The sequence below is a fragment of the Nerophis ophidion genome, linkage group LG03, assembly GCF_033978795.1.
Source record: "Nerophis ophidion isolate RoL-2023_Sa linkage group LG03, RoL_Noph_v1.0, whole genome shotgun sequence".
NCBI classification, from domain to species: Eukaryota; Metazoa; Chordata; class Actinopteri; order Syngnathiformes; family Syngnathidae; genus Nerophis; species Nerophis ophidion.
Window position 1 is genome coordinate 15,777,072 of NC_084613.1, and position 19,832 is coordinate 15,796,903.

At 35.6% G+C, this 19,832-nt stretch overlaps 1 protein-coding gene across 1 annotated transcript; it reads left to right on the top strand.

Moving 5' to 3' along the window:
- The first annotated feature begins 133 nt into the window (after positions 1–133).
- On the top strand, positions 134–17,247 carry LOC133549198 (troponin I, fast skeletal muscle-like). Its single transcript, XM_061894390.1, has 7 exons — positions 134–183; positions 460–511; positions 2,797–2,833; positions 7,798–7,926; positions 8,001–8,090; positions 9,204–9,380; positions 16,905–17,247. The coding sequence occupies exons 2-7, from the start codon at positions 504–506 to the stop codon at positions 16,998–17,000; spliced, it is 537 nt and encodes a 178-aa protein (XP_061750374.1). The 5' UTR covers positions 134–183; positions 460–503; the 3' UTR covers positions 17,001–17,247.
- Positions 17,248–19,832: the final 2,585 nt, after the last annotated feature.

Below are 19,832 nucleotides of genomic sequence, written 5' to 3' on the forward strand. Positions count from 1 at the left end.
CTTTCCTCGTTGTGGCATAGATGCTGCGAGCTGATTGGTCCATTCCAACTGTAGCCTTCCGTAAGCAGGAAGCTGATTGGTCCATAAAGAGATAGGAGGTGTCTACTTCCTGGATTGGGAATTGAATAAAAAGCTAGCTTCGTGTTTATCTAACTTGTTTCTCTTTTTCGTCTGCTCTTAAAGGTAAGAAAACACATCATTTTTTCTTTAAATTGATTATTCTTTTTATTTCTGTCAAAGCTGTTTTCACTCGCTTTATTTAACATATTCATATTTGCTAATGTTGGCTTGTGAAATGGCTCTATTGCTCAATTAATTGATTTTTAATTAATAGGATGTTTTTATTTATGTATTGTAGTTTAAATGACATGAAATTAAATTACATTTCGCCATTGAAAATGATAATAATGACTGTATAATTTGAAGTTTTCTAATTAAAAAATTGTGTTTTTATGACAGCTAAATTGTTTTCAGGTGTGAACTCAACTCAAACCGCTCACAAGATGTCGGAGTAAGTACAACTTATTTCTGTTAAATTGTACACAATACAATTTATGTCTTCTAAGGCAGTGGTTCTCAAAATGGGGTACGCTTACCCCTAGGGGTACTTGAAGGTATGCCAAGGGGTACGTGTGATTTTTTTTTTAAATAGCAACAATCCTTTATAAATATATTTATTGACTAATAATTCAACAAAATATGAATGTAAGTTAATAAACTGTGAAAAAAAACATCCATTTTCCATTTTCTACCGCTTATTCCCTTTTGGGGTCGCGGGGGGCGCTGGCGCCTATCTCAGCTACAATCGGGCGGAAGGCAATATTCAGTGTTGACAGCTAGATTTTTTGGTGGACATGTTCCATAAATATTGATGTTAAAGATTTCTTTTTTTGTGAAGAAATGTTTACAATTAAGTTCATGAATCTAGATGGATCTCTATTACAATACCCAAAGAAGGCACTTTAAGTTACTTCTATGTGTAGAAATCTTTATTTCTAATTGAATCACTTATTTAATTTTCAACAAGTTTTGAGTTATTTTTATATCTTTTTTTCCAAATAGTTCAAGAAAGACCACTACAAATGAGCAATATTTTGCCCTGTTATACAATTTGATAAATCAGAAACTGATGACATAGTGCTGTATTTTACTTCTTTATCTCTTTTTTTCAACCAAAAATGCTTTGCTCTGATTAGAGGGTACTTGAATTAAAAAAAAATTCACTGAAAAAAGGTTGAGAACCACTGCCTTAAAACAAGGTTGAGAACCACTGCCTTAAAACAGTGGTTCTCAACCTTTTTTCAGTGATGTACCCCCTGTGAACATTTTTTTAATTCAAGTACGCCCTAATCAGAGCAAAGCATTTTGGTTGTAAAAAAGAGATAAAGAAGTAAAATACAGCACTATGTCATCAGTTTCTGATGTATTAACTTGTATAACAGTGCAAAATATTGCTCATTTGTAGTGGTCTTCCTTGAACTATTTGGAAAAAAAGATATAAAAAATAACTAAAAACTTGTTGAAAAATAAACAAGTGATTCAATTATAAATAAAGATTTCTACACATGGAAGTAATCATCAACTTAAAGTGCCCTCTTTGGGGATTGTAATAGAGATCCATCTGGATTCATGAACTTAATTCTAAACAGGTCTTCACAAAAAAAGACATTTTTAACATCAATATTTATGGAACATGTCCACCAAAAAATGTAGCCGTCAATATTTTTTTGAAGTATCATTCAATAAATATATTTATAAAGGATTTTTGAATGGTTGCTATTTTTAGAATATTTTAAAAAAAATCTCCCGTACCCCTTGGCATACCTTCAAGTACCCCCTGGGATAAGCGTACCCCCATTTGAGAACCACTGTTCTAAGGCAGTGGTTCTCAAACTTTTTTCAGTGATGTACCCTCTGTGAACATTTTTTTAATTCAAGTACCCCCTAATCAGAACAAAGCATTTTTGGTTGAAAAAAAGAGATAAAGAAGTAAAATACAGCACTATGTCATCAGTTTCTGATTTATTAAATTGTATAACAGTGCAAAATATTGTTCATTTGTAGTGGTCTTCCTTGAACTATTTGGAAAAAAAAGATATAAAAAATAACTAAAAACTTGTTGAAAAATAAACAAGTGATTCAATTAGAAATAAAGATTTCTACACATAGAAGTAATCATCAACTTAAAGCGCCCTCTTTGGGGATTGTAATAGAGATCCATCTGGATTCATGAACTTAATTCTAAACAGGTCTTCACAAAAAATAGATTTTTAACATCAATATTTATGGAACATGTCCACCAAAAAATGTAACTGTCAACACTGAATATTGCATTGTTGCATTTCTTATCACAGTTTATGAATTTACATTCATATTTTGTTGAAGTATTATTCAATAAATATATTTATAAAGGATTTTTGAATAGTTGCTATTTTTAGAATATTTTTTTAAAATCTCACGTACCCCTTGGCATACCTTCAAGTACCCCCAGGGGTACACGTACCCCCATTTGAGAACCACTGTTCTAAGGAGACATTAGTATTCAAAATATATATATTTTTAACTTTTGAAGACATACGTTCATCCAAAACCTTTATGGTAGAAAGGTTTCCATGACGACAACAACACGCAGAGAATATATTAGTAGTAATACATTACAGTATGTTCTAATAAGATATGTGTGTAGTAAGATATGACCTGATCACTAATCACACTTTGTTTCCCTGAAATCTTTAAAATATTGACTACTTTTTCACTTTAAAGTCTGACTTTTTGATTTCCCGTTAACTCTTTCAGGAAGAAGATGTCATCCAGTCGCAAACATCACCTCAAGGTATAAACTGTACAGTACTAAAACTACTGAATTATGCCAGTTTTTTTTCACATTAAATTATACAATAATACTTTGAGACAATACTAGTATTATTACACTATACAGTACTGGTACTATAAAACTATACGAGTATCATTACACCTCACAGAACTTTGCAGTACTAATGTTATAGTCAATATTGTATACTCTACTATTAGTATGCTATACTAGTACTCAACGTTAGCTCCGCGGCCGTTTTTTGGTGCAAACTTGACAAATGCTCCACGGGGCAGATCCAAAAGATCGCAAAAAAGCAGCGCGGAAGTCAGTGTCCCAGCCCTTGTTGCGATAGAAGGCAAAAAACGCATGAAAAGAAGAGAGCTACACTAATACTACAGTACTACACTGGTAATATGACGCTAAACTTGAAATGTATTATACTCCGTCTATCCATTCATCTTCTTCCACTTATCCGAGGTTGGGTTGTGCAGCCAGCAGCATAAGCAGAGCAGCCCCGTCTTCCCTCTCCAAAGGCACGTAATTTAGCTTCTCCCGGGAGGCGAGCTGGCAATGCCTATACACTGTACTACTTTATACAATACTACACTACATGTACTATGCTATACTATTTAGAGCAGGGGTGTCCACACTTTTTCCATTGAGGGTTGCACACTGAAAAGCTGAAATACATATATACAGTATACATATGTGTATATATGTATACTTATACGTATGTGTGTGTGTGTATATATATATATATATATATATATATATTTAAATACGTATGTGTTAATGTGTATATATGTATATATACACGTGTATATACAGTAAATATATCTGTGTATATATATATACAGTATATGCGTATATATATTATATGTGTGTATATATGTTTATATATATGTGTATGTACAGTATATATGTATATAAATATATGTATGTGTATATATATATATATATATGTATGTATGTGTATATATGTATACGTACATACATGTATATATATATATATGTGTGTATGTATGTATGTATGTATGTATGTGTATATATGTATACGTACATACATGTATATATATATATGTGTGTATATATATATATATATATTTATTGGGGCAGCACTGTGTAGAGGGGTTATTGCGTCTGCCTCACAATACGAAGGTCCTGAGTGGTCAGGGTTCAATCCCGGGCTCGGGATCTTTCTGTGTGGAGTTTGCATGTCCTCTCCGTGACTGCGTGGGTTTCCTCCGGGTACTCCGGCTTCCCTCCACCTCCAAAAACATGCACCTGAGGATAGGTTGATTGGCAACACTAAATGGGCCCTAGTGTGTGAGTGTGAATGTTGTCTGTCTATCTGTGTTGGCCTGTGATGAGGTGGCGACTTTCCGCCCGCTGAGATAGGCATCCGCGCCGCCCGCGACCCCAAAGGGAATAAGCGGTAGAAAATGTATGGATATACATATATATCCATACATTTTGTACCGCTTGTACTTTCTCAGTCATAAAAATGTTTTGAAAAGTCAGAAAATATACATCCATCCATCCATCCATCCATCCATCTTCTTCCGCTTATCCGAGGTCGGGTTGCGGGGGCAGCAGCCTAAGCAGGGAAGCCCAGAGTTCCCTCTCCCCAGCCACTTCGTCTAGCTCTTCCCGGGGGATCCCGAGGCGTTCCCAGGCCAGCTGGGAGACATAGTTTTCCCAATGTGTCCTGGGTCTTCCCCGTGGCCTCCTACCGGTTGGACGTGCCCTAAACACCTCCCTAGGGAGGCGTTCGGGTGGCATCCTGACCAGATGCCCGAACCACCTCATCTGGCTTCTCTTGATGTGGAGGAGCAGCGGCTTTACTTTGAGTTCCTCCCGGATGGCGGAGCTTCTCACCCTATCTCTAAGGGAGAGCCCCGCCACATGGCGGAGGAAACTCATTTTGGCCGCTTGTACCCGTGATCTTATCTTAAATATACATATTAATTTTTATTTACTTTCAACGCTTAAATCTCTCAATCAATTTTAGGTCTATCTGTCGATATATAAAGTTTTTTTGTTGTTATTTTATCCTCCTTTTTTTTTTTTTGCAAAAAAACAAGAACAATTTTTTTTTAGCTTTTCATTGAGGAATATTTAATGTGCAGAAATTGGAGCCTTAATACACAATTTTTTTAATCCATTACTATAGTGTTTTATTACATGTCACATAGAGCTATCAGTCAAAATAGTTTGTATTTTTTTTATTTTTTTTCATGCTTTTTTTTTGTAAAAAAACAACATCAAATAAAATATTGCAAAAATATATAATGTTTTGCCCTTAAAATGTCAAATGGGAATCACTGATGTGAAGTAAGTTAAGCCTTAAATAGGTCAATAACTCCTAGAAATTCAGATTCATTATTATTACAACTATTATTATTATTATAACCCATTTTTATTCACTGGCTTTTAACCCAGTATTACACTTTAAACTGTTTTTAACTTTTTAATTGCTTTTTGTCTAGCGGGTTGTTCTTGGGGTGGTTTGTATTTGCTTTTTCAATGTGTATTTTACTTCTGTTTTAAATGTTGTTTTTTTGTCTGTCCTTTGCTTTTATTTCTTTGTGGAGTACAGCCCTGTGTTTTTCAACTCTGGTTAATTTTAAAGGGCTTTATAAATAAAGTTGGTATTGTATTGTATTGTATTGTATTGTATTATTATTATTATTTATTTGTTATTTTTTTTAAATGTATGACTTTTTTTAAAACTCACTAAAAGTCTCGGCGACCCACTCATAAAAGTGTTCAAATAAAGCATATATGTTATTTTCTTTTCCTTTTCAACACCATCCATCCATTTCCTACCGCTTGACCCGTTCAACGCTTAAATCTCTAGGTCAGCTTCAGATCTATCTATGATTATATTTGTAAAAATATTTTTAACATTTGTTTTGTGCCCTTTTTATGAAAGAAAAATTGTTTTTTATATGGAAAACACACACAATATGCATAATTTCCACCCCCAAAAAATATTTCAATGTGACGTCATTGGAGCCTTAAATATGTCAATAATTCATAACAACATTGATCTTGATTCATTATTATTTTTTGAGCAACGGCAGTTTTAAAGAAAAACAGCTTTGTGATATTAGAGTCAAAATGACAACTTTGTATCGTTACATTACACCTGTTTACACTTTTAGTCACTTTTATATGTTGTTTATATGTGTGCATGTGTATATATATGTATGTATATATATGTGTATATATATATATATATATATACGTATATATATATATATATATATATATATATATATATATATATATATATATATATATATATATATATATATATATATACATATATATATACATATATATATAATGTATATGTATATATGTATGTGTGTGTGTGTGTGTATGTATCCCGCCTTCCGCCCGGGAATAAGCAGGAGAAAATGGATGGGTATATATATATATATATATATATATATATATATATATATATATATATATATATATATATATATATATATATATATATATATATATATATATATATATATATATATATATATATATATATATATATAGTATGTGTGTATATATATATATATATATATATATATGTATATATATATTAGGGGTGTGGGAAAAAATCAATTCGAATACATTGTGCGATTAAGAATCGATTTTCAATTTTTTTTAAAATCGTTTTTTTTATTTTTTGAATCAATCCAACAAACCACTACACAGCAATACCATAACAATGCAATCCAATTCCAAAACCAAACCTGACCCAGCAACATTTAGAACTGCGATAAACAGAGCAATTGAGAGGAGACACAAACACGACACAGAACAAACCAAAAGTAGTGAAGCAAAAATGAATGATATCAACAACAGTATCAATATTAGTTATAATTTCAGCATAGCAGTGATTAAAAATCCCTCACTGACATTATCATTAGACATTTATAAAAATAAAAAAAAGAACAATAGTGTCACAGTGGCTTACACTTGCATCGCATCTCATAAGCTTGTCAACACACTGTGTCCATTATTTTCACAAAGATAAAATAAGTCATATTTTTGGTTCGTTTAATAGTTAAAACAAAATTAGATTATTGCAATCAGTTGATAAAAGATTTTCCTTTACAATTATAAAAGCTTTTTTTTTTTTTTTTAAATCTACTACTCTGCTAGCATGAATACAGAATTGTTTTGAATCGGAAAAATATCGTTTTTGAATCGAGAATCGAATCGAATCGAAAAAATCGATATATTATCGAATCGTGACCCCAAGAATCAATATTGAATCGAATCGTGGGACACCCAAAGATTTGCAGCCCCAATATATGTATATATATATATATATATATGTATATATATATATATATATATATATATATATATATGTATATGTGTGTGTGTATATATATATATATGTATATATATATATATATATATATATATATATGTATATATATATGTATATGTATATATATATATATGTATATATGTGTATATATATATATGTGTGTATATATATATTTTAGAATGTTTAGCGGATTGGCAACACTAAATTGTCCCTAGTGTGTGAATGTGAGTGTGAATGTTGTCTGTCTATCTGTGTTGGCCCTGCGATGAGGTGGCGACTTGTCCAGGGTGTACCCTGCCTTCCGCCCGATTGTAGCTGAGATAGGCGCCAGTGCTCCCCGCGACCCCGAAAGGGAATAAGCGGTAGAAATGGATGGATGGATAGCGGGCTGTTAAAACATTTGTTTCAGGCAACAATTAGGACACCCCTGGTATATACTATACTACACGTACAGTGTCTTGAACTGCTATAATAGTCTGCACCCACTGGGTGGCGCCAGGAGACTTTTGAGAAGCAGCTTGAAAAAAGCCAAACAAATTTAAAGCTGTTAAGCTAAGGGCAAAACCTGCTTTACAACACACACTTTTGTGTGTGTGTGTGTGTGTGTGTGTGTGTGTGTGTGTGTGTGTGTGTTCAGAGTGTGATGCTGGCTGTTGCTAAAGGTATCTTGGAGGAGGAGTCGAGGGAGCGTGAGGCGGAGAGAGTGCGGTACATGGCTCAGTGCTGCCCCCCTCTGGATCTACCCACCAACATGCAAGAGCTGCAGGTGTTTGTGTGTGTGTGTGTGTGTGTGTGTGTGTGTGAGACTCAGTGACATCTGTGTGTGTGTGTGTTATCCAGGAGTGTTGTCGTGAGCTCCATCACAAAATCGACGTCATCGATGAGGAACGCTACGACCTGGAGGTGAAGGCCAACAAAAGTAACAAGGAGGTATTTTAAGCAGCATGATGTCATCACTGGATTAGCATTGGCACGCTAGCTGGGGGTTGCTATGATATGCTGTGAAGCAGCAACAGTTGTCAGTTCATGGATTTGGTTTCAATCCGCCAGCATTCATAAACACACACACACACACATCTTTGAGGAAGATTTTTAGGTTCAAACGAATAAAATAGCTAAAATGCTAGCATAAAATTTTAGCAGGCTGACGTTAGAGCTACAGTAGAGGAAAAGTTAGCGTATTTATAGAATATAATAGACTTTATTGTCATTATATTTGCATATAACAAGATTAAAGACTCCAACTTAAAGTGCGGTTGTGGGAACAAATATGGGGTAAAATAAATAACACAAGTGGTAATAAAGGAAAAACTGAATTGAAAAAAACAGACTACTATCCAATAAAAATAACAATCAATCCTGTACAATATACAAAACACTAAGGTGGCCCCAAGCTTAAAAAGCCTTGGTTTTTAGGTTTAAACTAATACAATTAGCATACATGCTGGCAACCTTGTATGCGTGCTAATGTAAAAGAAAGCTAGCACACTTCTAAAATGGTGCCAAGTATCAAAATCCTTGATTTTCAAGGTAAATGTCAAAGAAAATTAGCAAGCTAATGTTAGCGTGACGACGTAGGAAAAGTTAGCGTATATCTAAGATGGTCCCCAGCCATGGTTTTTAGCTTTAAACAAATAAGTTTAGCAAAAAAGCTAACACAAAACATTAGTATGTCAATATAGGGGAAGCTGTCGTACTTCAAAGATAGTATCAATATCCATGATTTTTGGCTAGCAGAGAGCATTGGCATGCTAACGTTAACATGATGGCATCGGAAAACGTTAGCATGCTTCTAAGAGGGCGGCAAGTATTGAAAAGCACAATTTTATTCGACAAAATTAGCCAAAATGCTAGCAACACACTCTAGCATGCTAACATAGAGAGGTTAGCATAATTCTAAGATGGCGTCAAGTATCAGGATCCATGATTTTTCATCATTTTCGTCATAATAAGCGTCACATTCATGTGATCATGTGGGGGAGTAGCTGCGGGTAGAATGTGGTGATGTAAAAAGTGAAGGTGTGACACCTGAACGTCTTCCAGATTGAAGATCTGAAAATTAAAGTTCAAGACTTGATGGGCAAGTTCAGGAAGCCCACCCTGAAGAAGGTGCGCATGTCTGCGGACGCCATGTTGAAAGCTCTGCTGGGCTCCAAGCACACCGTCAACTTGGACCTGAGGGCCAACCTCAAGCAGGTCAAGAAGGAAGTCAAAGATGAGGTGAGTCAGCAAGAACATCTCACTCTGCAACCTTTCACACCTGTAGCATCGTGTCACACTACAACCATGGCCACTTCTTGCTAACCATGATGCTAACAATGGCCACTCATTGCTAACCATGATGCTAACAATGGCCACTTGTTGCTAACAATGATACTAAAAATAGCCACTTGTTAACCATGATGCCAACAATGGCCACTTGTTGCTAAAAATGATACTAACAATGGCCTCTTGTTGCTAGCCATGATGCTAACAATGGCCACTTGTTGCTAACAATAATACGAACAATGGCCACTTGTTGCTAACAATAATACGAACAATGGCCACTTGTTGCTAACCATGATGCTAATAATGGCCACTTGTTGCTAACAGTGTTGCTAACAATGACCACTTGTTGCTAACAATGGTACTTACAATGGCCACTTGTTGCCAACCATGATGCTAACAATGGCCACTTGTTGCTAACCATGATGCTAGCAATGGACACTCATTGCTAACAATGATACTAACAATAGCCACTTGTTTTTAACCATGATGCTAGCAATGGCCTCTTGTTGCTAGTCATGATGCTAACAATGGTCACTTGTTGCTAACAATAATACTAAAAATGGCCACTTGCTGCTAACAATGGTACTTACAATGGCCACTTGTTGCTAACCATGATGCTAGCAATGGACACTCATTGCTAAAAATGATACTAAAAATAGCCACTTGTTGTTAACCATGATGCTAACAATGGCCACTTCTTGCTAACCATGATGCTAACAATGGACACTTGTTGCTAACAATGATACTAACAATAGCCACTTGTTAACCATGATGCCAACAATGGCCACTTTTGTTGCTAAAAATTATACTAACAATAGCCTCGTGTTGCTAGCCATGATGCCAACAATGGTCACTTGTTGCTAACAATACATAATACTAACAATGACCACTTGTTGTTAACCATGATGCTAACAATGGCCACTTGTTGCTAACACTGTTGCTAGCAATGGCCCCTTGTTGCTAACAATGGTACTTACAATGGCCACTTGTTGCTAACCATGATGCTAACAATGGCCACTTGTTGCTAACCCTGATGGTAGCAATGGACACTCATTGCTAACAATGATACTAACAATAGCCACTTGTTGTTAACCATGATGCCAACAATGGCCACTTGTTGCTAAAAATGATACTAACAATGGCCCCTTGTTGCTAGCCATGATGCTAACAATGGCCACTTGTTGCTAACCATGATGCTAACAATGGCCACTCGTTGCTAACAATGATACTAACAATAGCCACTTGTTAACCATGATGCCAACAATGGCCACTTGTTGCTAACAGTGTTGCTAACAATGGCCACTTGTTGCTAACAGTGTTGCTAACAATGGCCACTTGTTACTAACAATGGTACTTACAATGGCCACTTGTTGCCAACCATGATGCTAACAATGGCCACTTGTTGCTAACCATGATGCTAGCAATGGACACTCATTGCTAACAATGATACTAACAATAGCCACTTGTTGTTAACCATGATGCTAACAATGGCCACTTGTTGCTAACCATGATACTAACAATGGCCACTTATTGCTAGCCATGATGCTAACAATGGCCACTTGTTGCTAACCGTGATGCTAGCAATGGCCACTCGTTGCTAACAATGATACAAACAATAGCCACTTGTTAACCATGATGCTAACAATGGCCACTTGTTGCTAAAAATGATACTAACTATGGCATCTTGTTGCTATCCATGATGCTAACAATGGCCAGTTGTTGCTAACAAATATACTAACAATGGCCACTTGTTGCTAACCATGATGCTAACAGTGTTGCTAACAATGGCCACTTGTTGCTAACAATGGTACTAACAATGGCCACTTGTTGCTAACCCTCATGCTAACAATGGCCACTTGTTGCTAACCATGATGCTAACAATGGCCACTTGTTGCTAACAATGATACCAACAATGGCCACTTGTTGCTAACCATGATGCTAACAGTGTTGCTAACAATGGCCACTTGTTGCTAACAATGGTACTAACAATGGCCACTTGTTGCTAACCCTCATGCTAACAATGGCCACTTGTTGCTAACCATGATGCTAACAGTGTTGCTAACAATGGCCACTTGTTGCTAACAATGGTACTAACAATGGCCACTTGTTGCTAACCCTCATGCTAACAATGGCCACTTGTTGCTAACCCTGATGCTAACAATGGCCACTTGCTGCTAACCAGTGTTGGAACTAACGCGTTACTAAGTCAGGCGTTACTGTAAGGCAGTTATTTTCGGCGGTAACTAGTAGTCTAATGCGCTATTTTTTATATTCAGTAACTCAAATACCGTTGCTACATGATGCGTTACTGCGTTTTTTTTTACGTTATTTTTTATGTAGTATCGGCTAGAAACTGAGAAGATCTGAGTGTGTCTTATTGGAGAGTTGCAGTGTCGTCCTTCTGATTCTTCCTGTGTCACAAGGAAGAGGAGAGAGGCGTGCTGCATGTGAGTGTGGGCGGAGGGCTTGTCTGTGTTTTCTAACAAGACATCATGGCGGAGCAGAAGCCGAGTTTCTTAACTCGGAGATATTCTCATTGCTTTTCTTTTGTCAAGCACAAAGAAAAGGATATTTTAGTTAAATGTAAGTTGTGTCTTGGATCAAAGATCCTATCTACTGCTCGAAACAGAAATTCAAATCTGCTGAAACAGCTACAAAAGCAACATGCTTCAATTAAGCTAGTAAAGAGAGACACACAGAGGCAGGACAACATTGATAGAGCCATTGCAGCGTGTGTGCTAGAAGACATGCAGGCTATTTCTACAGTGGAGTCCCCCGCTTTCAGGCAGCTGGAAAACAGTAGACAGTGAGTACATAAACATGGAAAGCAAGCTAAAGAAAACACTCCAAACTCTGCCTCTGCTCATGATTCATCACTGAAGGTACACACACCCTGTCAATTCTCCTATATACTCTTTCATTATAGACGTCTACAGTGTTAGATTATCACATCACTCTAAATGTATAGACTATAAAGTTCACAAACATAAAGAGGGATCCTAGTGGGCCAGGTCAATCTTTCCTTTTCTCTAAACTAAAACTGGGGAAATACATAAGGTGTTCTGGGCTTCAGTACAGTGTTGATCTCCTGAAGACATGATTTTATTTCACAATTCCTTGAGGGAGAAAAAGGCCTGGTTAGGCGTGTGTATAGCAGTATGTTTGCTGTATATAGTGACATGACATACAATTAGGGATGTCCCGATTCAGGTTTTTGCACATTCGATCCGATATCGATATTGTTTTTGCACTTTCGATCCGATACCGATACTTGCCTATTCGAGCATGTATTAAAGTTTAAAGTTATTTAGCCTACTTAGTTGTCGGATTCATGTTGAAAAGGGTTTTAGTACTCTTGATAACTAGCCAGCTAAATTAGGTGAGTTTGAATAATACACAATGGGTGGTATTCAAGGATAAACACAAAATAGAAAAAAATATACATGTCAAACAGAAATGGCATCATTAAACAGTGAAAAAAGTGAACAGTATAAAGTGCAAATGATGGTGTACACATTATTAAAAAAAAGAAAAACACACAAACAACCTGAGTGGGATAAAATGTCTACAACTCAACATCAATACTTGCTTTTGAACAAGTGTAAACTTAAAAAAAAAAATAAAAAAAAAACATCTACACACTCCTTTCAATTGTATGCCCCAGTCGGGCGGGGGTAAACAATTGAAGTCCAAGCATAATGGGGAGATTCTTTCTGACAAAGACGAGCACTTCAAGATGCTCCTGTGTTCATCAATGATGAGTGCTAAAAAGCCTCTCACTCTCAAGAGTCATTAAAATGTCTTACAACTTTACCACCACGCTTGACTTTAATGTGGCATGTTTTGCACTCCACCTCTTCATCTTTTTCGTTTTGTAGGGTAAAATAATCCCACACAGCTGACATTTTTACCGTAATTTTTAATTCACACGGCTGTCTAACGGTTAGAACACATACCTGTGGATGTGTTGAAGGTGTGCTGGAAAATGCGGAACGGAGTGTAGGGAGCAGCAGAAGAGTGGAATGTGTTATGTAAATCGGTGCGTTGGAAAACACAGACCGGAGTTTTGTAAAAACTGGATCTGGATCGGCATTTTCCCATGCCTTGCCGATACGCATTTTTTGGCAGATATCGGCGGCCGACCCGATCCAAATATCGGATCGGGACAACCCTACATACAATCGTGTCATGTGTGCCTTCCTTGAGTAATAAGGCCAGGTTTACAGCTGTGTTGTGACATGTTATTATGCTGTTTGTTACTTACGTATGTCATGTTACAGCTATTTAAAATAGTTTTGTCAATTTGTTCCGGCCCGAAATTAATTGGCCCTTTAAATCATATCTTTGTCTTTGTGTGTTGTATGTAGACCACATTGCTTAGCAGAGTTCAGTGATACAAATGCATGTCAAGTTGATCGACAGATAGTCCTATTCTCCAGTGCAATAACAGTGTCAAGGCGTGGACTATGGTGAGGTTTGTTTTCCCGTGGTGCAAAGCGATTGGAATGGACATGGCGTGAAGGTAAGGACATCTTTTAATTAATAACTCAAAAAAGAAACAAATGAAAGGCACTCACAACGGAGGTACAAAACTTAGCTATGAAAACAAAACTTGCACTAAGGCAAAACTATGGTCATAAAACAAAAACGTGCACTATGGCATGAATAACGAAAAACTTACTTGGACTGTGAAAGAGCATGGATCATCGGCATGGATAACATGGGTGTGTAGGAGGTGATAGAGGGTGATTAAGGGTAATGTCGCCAGGCTAACTGCCTGGCAACTACAGGCTTAAATAGGTGCAGTGTTGACAGGTGCGTGAGTCGTGAACACATAACAGGTGAAAAATAATGGGTTGGCATGGTGACAAAACAAACATGAGTGCCTAATAAATCCAAAACAAAACAGAACGTGACCACAAAACATGAGAAACAGTACTGAAATGAAGGCTAAAAGGGCAATAATGGGACCCTTTAAAAAAAAAAAAAAGAAATAACTAAATAGTTACTTTTCACAGTAATGCATTACTTTTTGGTGTAAGTAACTGAGTTAGTAACTGAGTTACTTTTAAAATAAAGTAACGAGTAACTAACTAGTTACTGGTTTTCAGTAACTAAACCAACACTGATGCTAACAATGGCCAGTTGTTGCTAACCATGATGCTAACCATCCATCCATCCATCCATTTTCTACCGCTTATTCCCTTTCGGGGTCGCGGGGGGCGCTGGCGCCTAACTCAGCTACAATCGGGCGGAAGGCGGGGTACACCATGATGCTAATAATGGCCAGTTGTTGCTAACCATGATGCTAACAATGGCCAGTTGTTGCTAACAAATACCAGTTGTTGCTAACCATGATGCTAACGATGGCTAGATGTTGCTAACAATGACTAGTTGTTGCTAACCATGATGCTAATGATGGCCAGTGGTTGCTAGCCATGATGCTAAAAATGGGCAGTTGTTGCTAACCATGATGCTAACAATAGCCAGTTGTTGCTAACCATGATGCTAACAATGGCCAGCTGTTGCCAACTAAAATGCTAACAATAGTGATGCTGACTATTGTGAGTTCTTGTTAACAATAATGCTAACGATGGTGTGCTATTGCTAACGATGATGGTAACAATGGCATGTTTTCGCTAACAATAATGTTAATGATTGCTTGTTGTTACTAACCATGATGCTAGGAATGGCGTGTTGTTGCTAACAATAATGTTAATGATGGCGTGTTACTAACCATAATGCTAGCAATGATGTTTTTTCCCAACTATAATGTTAATGATGGCATGTTGTTGCTAACCATGATGCTAGCAATGGCGTGTTGTTGCTAACTATAATGTTAATAATGGCGTGTTGTTACTAACAATAATGTTATTGATGGCGTGTTGGCGCTAACAATAATGTTAATGATGGCGTGTTGTTGCTAACAATAATGTTAATGACGGCTTGTTGCTAACAATAATCTTAATGATTGTGTGTTATTGCTAACAATATTGTTAATGATGGCGTGTTGTCACTAACAACAATGTTAATGATGGCGTGTTGTCGCTAACAACAGTTTTAATGATGGTGTGTTATTGCTAACAATATCAATGATGGCGTGTTGTCACTAACAATAATGTTAATGATGGCGTGTTGTTGCTAACAATAATGCCAATGATGTTCTTTTGCTCCTAACTGTAATGTTAATAATGGGGTGTTATCGCTAACAACAATTTTAATGATGGTGTGTTATTGCTAACAATATTAATGGTGGCGTGTTGTCACTAACAATAATGTTATTGATGGCGTGTTGTCTATAACAATAATGTTAATGATGGTGTGTTGTCGCTAACAATAATGTTAATGATGGCTTGTTGCTAACAATAATGTTAATGATGGTGTGTTGTCGCTAACAATAATGTTAATGATGGGATGTTGTCGCTAACAATAATGTTAATGATGGCGTGTTGACACTAACAATAATGTTAATGATGACGTGTTGTCCCTAACAATAATTTTAATGATGGCGTGTTATTGCTAACAATAATGTTAATATTGGCGTGTTGTCGCTAACGACAATGTTAATGAAGGCGTGTTGTCCCTAACGACAATGTTAATGATGGCGTGTTGTCGCTAACAACAATATTAATGATGGCGTGTTGTCGCTAACAACAATATTAATGATGGCGTGTTGTCGCTAACAATAATGTTAATGATGGCGTGTTGTCGCTAACTATAATGTTAATGATGGCGTGTTGACGCTAACAATAATATTAATGATGACGTGTTGTTGCTCACAATAATGTTAATGATGGCGTGTTGTCGCTAACAATAATGTTAACGATGGCGTGTTGTCGCTAACAATAATGTTAACGATGGCGTGTTGTTGCTAACAATAATGTTAATGATGGTGTGTTGTTGCTAACAATAACGTTAATAATGGCATGTTGTCACTGACGATAATTTTAATGATGGCGTGTTATTGCTATTAATAATGTTAATGATGGCGTGTTGTTGCTAACAATAATGTTAATGATGGTGTGTTGTTGCTAACAATAACGTTAATAATGGCATGTTGTCACTGACAATAATTTTAATGATGGCGTGTTATTGCTATTAATAATGTTAATGATGGTGTGTTGTCACTAACAATAATGTTAATGATGGCGTGTTGTCGCTAACAATAATGTTAATGATGGCGTGTTGTCGCTAACAATAATGTTAATGATGGCGTGTTGTCGCTAACAATAATGTTAAAGATGGCGTGTTGTTGCTAACAATAATGTTAATGATGGCGTGTTGTTGCTAACAATAATGTTAAAGATGGCGTGTTGTTGCTAACAATGATGTTAAAGATGGCTTGTTGTTGCTAACAATGATGCCAATGATGTTCTGTTGCTGCTAACAATAATGCTAGCAATGATGAGTTGTTGCTAACAATGATGTTAACGATGGCGTGTTGTTGCTAACGATAGCGCGTTGATGTCGTTGAAGGACAAGGAGCTGCGGGATGTTGGGGACTGGCGTAAAAACATCGAGGACAAGTCGGGAATGGACGGCAGGAAGAAAATGTTTGAGAACGAGGCTTGAAATATATTTTTTGTTTTGGTCCAACTTTCTTCTTTGATTGAAGCACACAGGTGGCAGGTGTGGTAATAAGTGTTGAATGAAACTTTTATAGCGCATACATGGTCAAGAACACTATTGACTTTTAACTATACCACCATGCGTAGGCAGAGCCCCCTAAAAAAATGTCTTTCCCCCGCAATTTGAAATTTGAAAGTTGAAAAAGTACATTTTAATATACTCACAAATGTAATAAACAGTGAAACCCCCATTTAGGAACTTTTGTATTTACACCTCCATGCCTCTCTGTGTCAACCAGGCCTGTGTGCCAACGTTTCATTCCTTCATTTTGTGTCAAGCTGGCAGCCATTTCGTGCTTGCTTATATTAAAGTGATTGAGGAAGCCGGCTTTCTGCAACAGCAACTTTTTTAATTGTGATGAAAGCGGAGTAGAGGACAATCTCTCCACTCAGACAGCCCCTATCCCCCAACCGCTTGCAGAGCCTCTTTCTCTCGCTCTCAAAATCTCATCTAATACTGGTTTGCAACGACATTGAAATCATTCAACCCTGCCTGTAACCTCAGGTTCCTGTAGAAGTGTGTGGTTTGTGTTGCCACTTCAGGTAGTTTATACAAATCAGGCCGATGACGTATGTCAGTGTTTATCTCTAAATAACAATATATACATAATACATGTAAGTGTTTATCTGTAAATAACAATGTATCAATAATAGATGTCAGTGTTTGTCTGTAAATAACAATATATACATAATGCATGTCAGTGTTTATCTGTAAATAATATATAAATAATAAATGTCAGTGTTTATCTGTAAATAACAATATATCAATAATAAATGTCAGTGTTTATCTGTAAATAATATATCGATAATAAATGTATGTGTTATCTGTAAATAACAATACATCAATAATACATGTCAGTGTTTATCTGTAAATATATAAATAATTCATGTCAGTGTTTGTTTGTAAATAACAATATATCAATAATAAATGTCAGTGTTTATCTGTACATAACAATATATCAATAATAAATGTCAATGTTTATTTGTAAATAACAATGTATCAGTAATAGATGTCAGTGTTTGTCTGTAAATAACAATATATACATAATGCATGTCAGTGTTTATCTGTAAATAATATATAAATAATAAATGTCAGTGTTTATCTGTAAATAAAAATATATCAATAATAAATGTCAGTGTTTATCTGTAAATAACAATATATCAATAATAAATGTCAGTGTTTATTTATAAATAACATATCAATAATAAATGTCAGTGTTTATCTGTAAATAACAATATATCAACAATAAATGTCAGTGTTTATTTATAAATAACATATCAATAATAAATGTCAGTATTTATCTGTACATAACAATATATCAATAATAAATGTCAATGTTTATTTGTAAATAACAATGTATCAGTAATAGATGTCAGTGTTTGTCTGTAAATAACAATATATACATAATGCATGTCAGTGTTTATCTGTAAATAATATATAAATAATAAATGTCAGTGTTTATCTGTAAATAAAAATATATCAATAATAAATGTCAGTGTTTATCTGTAAATAACAATATATCAATAATAAATGTCAGTGTTTATTTATAAATAACATATCAATAATAAATGTCAGTGTTTATCTGTAAATAACAATATATCAACAATAAATGTCAGTGTTTATTTATAAATAACATATCAATAATAAATGTCAGTATTTATCTGTAAATAACAATATATCAATAATGAATGTCGGTGTTTATTTTCAAATAACAATATACCGATAATAAATGTCAGTGTTTATCTGTAAATAACAATATATCAATAATGAATGTCAGTGTTTATTTTCAAATAACAATATACCGATAATAAATGTCAGTGTTTATCTGTAAATGACAATATATCAATAATAAATGTATGTGTTTATCCGTAAATACCAATATATCAATAATAAATGTCAGTGTTTCTCTATAAATAAATAATACATAAATAATAAATGTCAGAGTTTATTGATGTGAAGTCCTACTTTAGGTGACATTTTATTTAAAAATCAGTGTCAGGTTCAAACACTAATGGCATCTATTAAACAGACGAGAAGCAAGGAATCATGCAAAGACAGAGTTAAATTTTGCTCAATTGAGGAGAGTCGTGCTTTGGGCTGTACTCTATAGTTACAGATCCAAACTACGTTCTAAAAGTCCAGCTCACGTGCTTCCTCTGTTTATTTGGGAGGTCCCTGGTTACATCACTGAAGCTGTCGCTAAGGGAAGGGGGGTAATCCAGACAGCTCCAGTTAGACACAATATATGATTATACAAAAATGCAAATGTGCTGACAGTCGAGATATCGCATTGTCTCTGCTCTGTCTGCTTCACGGTATTCGATGTTCGGCCTTGGCAGTCAACAGGCCAAAACGGGAAACAAACACTGATACGAGACTGGCTTGCACTCTTTTGGATTGCCAGCTTTGCACGGACAAAGAAAAATACAATTTCCAACACAAGTGATAATAACTATAACAACGGCCCTTAAAGGCCTACTGAAACCCACTACTACTGATCACGCAGTCTGATAGTTTATATATCAATGATGAAATATTAACATTGCAACACATGCCAATATGGCCGGTTTAGTTTACTAAATTACAATTTTAAATTTCCGCGGAGTTTCTTGTTGAAAACGTCGCGGAATGATGGTTTAGCGGACATTTTTAGCCCAGCAACACTTACGGCTAAAAGTCGTCTCTTTTCATCGCATAATTCTACAGTATTTTGGACATCCGTGTTGCTGAATCTTTTGCAATTTGTTCAATTAATAATGGAGACTATAAAGAAGA